The 4505-nt window shown below is 45.8% G+C and overlaps 2 protein-coding genes across 2 annotated transcripts; both read right to left on the reverse strand.

Moving 5' to 3' along the window:
- Positions 1–257: 257 nt before the first annotated feature.
- Positions 258–853, reverse strand: H257_06748 (hypothetical protein; the record flags this gene model as incomplete). Its single annotated transcript, XM_009832099.1, has 2 exons — positions 258–329; positions 395–853. 2 exons carry the CDS (start codon positions 851–853, stop codon positions 258–260), a joined length of 531 nt encoding a protein of 176 aa, XP_009830401.1.
- Positions 854–1420: 567 nt separating this feature from the next.
- On the reverse strand, positions 1421–1612 carry H257_06749 (hypothetical protein; the record flags this gene model as incomplete). The annotated part of the gene is made up of 1 exon (XM_009832100.1): positions 1421–1612. One exon carries the CDS (start codon positions 1610–1612, stop codon positions 1421–1423), a length of 192 nt encoding a protein of 63 aa, XP_009830402.1.
- Between the last annotated feature and the right edge of the window lie 2893 nt (positions 1613–4505).

Consider the following 4505-nt stretch of genomic DNA (forward strand, 5'->3'; position numbering starts at 1 on the left):
AAGCTGCCCTTTACTTGTCAACTACGTTTGGTGCCGACCATGCCATTCATCCATGAAGCGAAAGTGGTAATTAGCATGTTCAAGTGTTTTGATTGGCTACTGTGTGTGAAAAGGTATTCCCAGTCCGAAATTCTGACAGAATATATTCATCAAGAATTTCCCAATATAATCAGATCGAAAGGCTTCATCGTGGAACTTTACAGGAAATATCACGTAGCAAAATCAATTTCTTACTGGATCGGTAGTCGAACCTGAGTTCAGCGCCAGTCTGACCGCCAAAACATCTTGGTCGCATTGCGCTGCCGATGAAGAGCGTATCCACCATGTGGCTGCAGTCGGCGTTCGAGGTAAGAGCAAGCGTGATTCTTTTCTTGGACTTTTTTGTGCCCGGTACACGGTTACGCGTAATCGAGTAGTGTGGTGACAAGCAGTAGAAAAACCAGGTCTCATCCATGTTGTAGATGTCAGCAGACTCGTATCCACTCGTGATGGTCTGCATTTCATTACGCCCTGCTTGAACCGCCTCCGGTGGCGTCGATCCAGCTTCGTCATCTTGCAGCTTGCTGGTAAGTCCGTGTTTCCTAGGAACTTGTACATCACATCCCTTTAAGAACGAGTGACGCTGATCGGCAGGAACTTTCAGGGTTGCAGAAACCGAGAGCTCTTGCTTGCGGATGAGCTCACCGGTGAGACAAACACCGAGCTCTTCGCGGGGAAGGACCCACTCCACGACCTTGGACTCGACATCGGGAAGGCTAGAACGGCGGTCGTTGGTTCGGACTTTGCAGTCGGCCCTACTGCTCTGCGTCGCGTGGTATTTGAGGGCATTTCCGATTGTAGATTTTGATGGCATGGCCGCAAGGTTAAACTCATGAGCAGCCCATATAGCCAAGTTGGAGTACGTGGTGGTAGGATTATTTATAGTCAACGAGGGAGTGGTTCGCCTACGTGGTACTTCGAAGTGTCTGAAAATTCGGGCAATCGATTGGCCAACTTATTTCGAAGTACGACAAACTTTTCAGCCAATGATGGCCAGTCCTTTCATTTTAATTCTTTTCTGGATTGAAATTTTAATGTTGTGACAGGTTACGAAAAATGAGAGCACGCTACAGATAGTAATGGAACAGAGTCAGCATTTGGTTCAGCAGGACATAGATTCTTGCGGATGTCGGGAATTAAATTCAAAGGATACGAAGAAGCCGGGTTAAAGATATCGTTTGACGCGGCGGCGCAACGGTTAGTGCGACGGTATCCAAGTAGATAGAGAAAGGGGGCCGGTCAGTGTCAAACTTTTTCCTGATCAAAGATTGCTCCAATCAAATTAATATCAATACAAATTCCAATACACACCATACCAATCATATATTAATTGAATGTTTAAATCAAGTAGCAAGGATTGGCTGTGGTGATACGATCATCATCAAGCCCAAGGTATCGCTTTGGCAAATCTCTGGTGAATGACATCTTCACTGGACTTCTCCCACACCATAATCGCTCTCTTGATCATTGCAAGTCGCTTTTGCCCAGCATAAGGTGAGTCAAACTCGTCATCGCCATCAATGATCTCCTCGACCAACCATTCGTCCCGCAGGAACCGCTTGAACGCCGCCATCACCCCTACATCTAGCAGCTAGCAAGTTGACGTGGCGTTGGGAGGCAAAGGTCCCATAAGGCTGTTCAGTTCGTCTCGAAAGATGTGATAGGACTCGTCACTCATGTGTGATTCAAAGTTGTCGACCAAGATTACTGACGTCGCTTCCATGCAGGGCAGCAGCAATGAACGAAGGCACAGACTCAACACGTCGTTGTCCATCCATTCCTTTGGTTGAACTGCGTAGACATGTCCAGTGGGCAACGTTGGCAACTGGTGGGTTTCAATGCGACAGTCAGGCAGACGGCGGACCACAAAGAGCAACGGCAACTTCGTACCATCCGCACGCACGGTAAGAGCCACTGTCATTCGCAAGATGTGCTTCTCGCCTGAGGACACTTTCGCATCCCCCCACCACGAATCGACCAGATGTGCCTGGTTGGCATGTCGTAGTGGAATCGCGTCTCGTCAACATTTTAGACGGTGTCGGCATCGAAGGCGCTGTCTTCGCGATGGAAGTCCTCGGCAAACTGATCGCGAACTTTAGCAAGATCAGCACGTGATTGCTTGCGGTGGCGAGCGCGTTGGTGAGTGTATCCATGGCGATGACAGAACTGCTGCAGCAGACGGAGGGGGCTATGGTATCCTGTACCTGGCTGCTTATCAGCAAAGTAGACGCGCAACCAATCGCTTTGATAGCGCTTGATAAAGTTGATAATGTGAGTCGTGGTCAATGCCCGTTCGCAATCTCGCATTTCCGCAATAAACTCGACAAGCCCAGTTGGGTCAGGGAAAGTCTCCCGTCGTCCTCCAGGGTTGATTGTCATACGCTTCTTGTTTCCTTCGTACGCCAGGATGTCATCTCGCTTAGAAGGAATGGTTCTTCTGCGTATTTCAAGCTGCTCAGACACTTCGTAGTCCGACATAGTTTCAAGCAGGACGAGGGCCTCAAGCCTTACGGCAACAATAATGATAAGCGCGCTTTGGACTGCGAAGCGTTGAGTTCATCGGTTCGTGAATGAGGGTCTTTGGATTCAAAATAATTCGCGCCGGTGGGAGAATATTATTGCATCCAATCACATCTCTTCAATGTTTTACTGAAATATTATTGGTCAATAATACAGTTAGTTGCATGTCAAAGAAGTTCGCTAGGCGAACCACTCCTCGTTCACTGTAAGTGCTCCGAATACAAAACATGCTTGTCCGTCATCTTTGGAAATGATGTCATCCATTTCAATGTCAAACGATTCAAGTGTTTGAGTTTGAAAAGTCTTCATATGGTTGGATAATATAAAGTTTCAAAATTATCAAGTTTACCCCCGTTTCGTTGTTAACAGTAAGGGGGGAGATCAGTATTAACTGTAAATCCCGAGTTCCTGCGTTTTATCACTTTACAGTTAGTCCATTTTCCTCTGGATATGATATATGGATACGTGTCTCTTACAAAGATCAAGATATATCTCAGTGGCCATCCCTCTGGCCAAATTCACAATTCGCCCATGCAAAATACCGCTTGGTTAAATGTCGATTTCATGACTAATTAATTCTTCACCATATTTAAATCTGAGACGTACTGTAGAATTTCTTCACCACGCCAAGAGCTCTCGATTCTACGTCACTACAGAGTATTTCCTAAACTTTTGATAAATGACACAGTCCGCGCCACTAGTACATGTGACATCCATTATTTTGCGAATAAGTTTTGAGAAGATACGAAATTGTTGAAACACATAGCATACCATTATTACATCAGTCATGATTGACGCACATTTTGGCACTGGTCTCAATTCATAAGAGTCAAAGTCATGGAATTATGTCGTGAAAACCAAGTTGGACGTGCGACAGCCGTATGTGAACACCGCTTAATTACGTTTTTTGTTAAACGTGTACTAGTATGTTTATGCACAGGTCAAACCCTTTAAACCTAATATCACATGATATCGTAGCTTACGGTTGAAATTGACTATCATTCCCAAATATGTTGGTATTGTATCTCAAACAATATTGCTTTTAACAGTCTATCCGACGCACCAGGTATCCGGTAAAATGAAACGAACACTTCTTTGACTCCATTGAAAAATATTTTGATTTGGCTGAGATACTACTCCGTTCCACAAAAGCTGTCAGGTAGATTTTCACTTGATTAAAGTATGCACTTGGCAATTGAAACGACTTGCTTTTTGTATGCCACTCCAAAACACCATAACCCGCACCAAAAATTTTATTGTATTTTTTTAATGTCTCATTCAAGAGACTTGACCATGGCATCGAGGTGAACCTCCTCACCAAGTCGGCTATTCAAATGAGCCAAAGCGCTCTCGTAGGACGAGGTGTCAAATTCGACATTATACGATGCAAAGTCTGCAATGAGAGCGTCCTTCTTCATGTGACGAAGCTTATACTCGTTGCGCCATGTATTTCAATGGACAATTCCATAACTTTTTGTGAGGTTTACGAAAGTCTTTGCAAGCGTGTCAGTCAGCAACTCATAGAACGCATTTTCTGCAGCAACAATAGAGAGATTTCGCAAATGAGCCGTTGCCGGTGCCAGAGCCACAACCTTTGTCACTTGATAATTCTACGGCAAACCTCTGAATCATAATTTTGGTTGCCACAGAAACGGCCAAATGTACGGAGAGTCGTGCCATAGCCAGAAACAGCCAAAGCTCAATGGCGCACACGGACAAGCGTCGTAACTGGTCGCAAGAAGACGACCTCACCCTTCTCAAGCAGGTGGCAGCCGATACTCCATTCGCTGCAGAGAAAGGGCAGCTCAGAAAAGCTTGGCAAGGACTTGCGGAAACACTCATGTCGTGCGAGAACTTCGGCCGTGTCGTCGACGGGAAGAAGGTACAGAATCGATTCCAGGCCCTCGTCGACGAGCATCGAAAATTCGATGCAACGTCAGCGCGTC

The sequence above is a fragment of the Aphanomyces astaci genome (assembly GCF_000520075.1).
Source record: "Aphanomyces astaci strain APO3 unplaced genomic scaffold supercont1.13, whole genome shotgun sequence".
Classification (NCBI taxonomy): Eukaryota; Oomycota; class Saprolegniomycetes; order Saprolegniales; family Verrucalvaceae; genus Aphanomyces; species Aphanomyces astaci.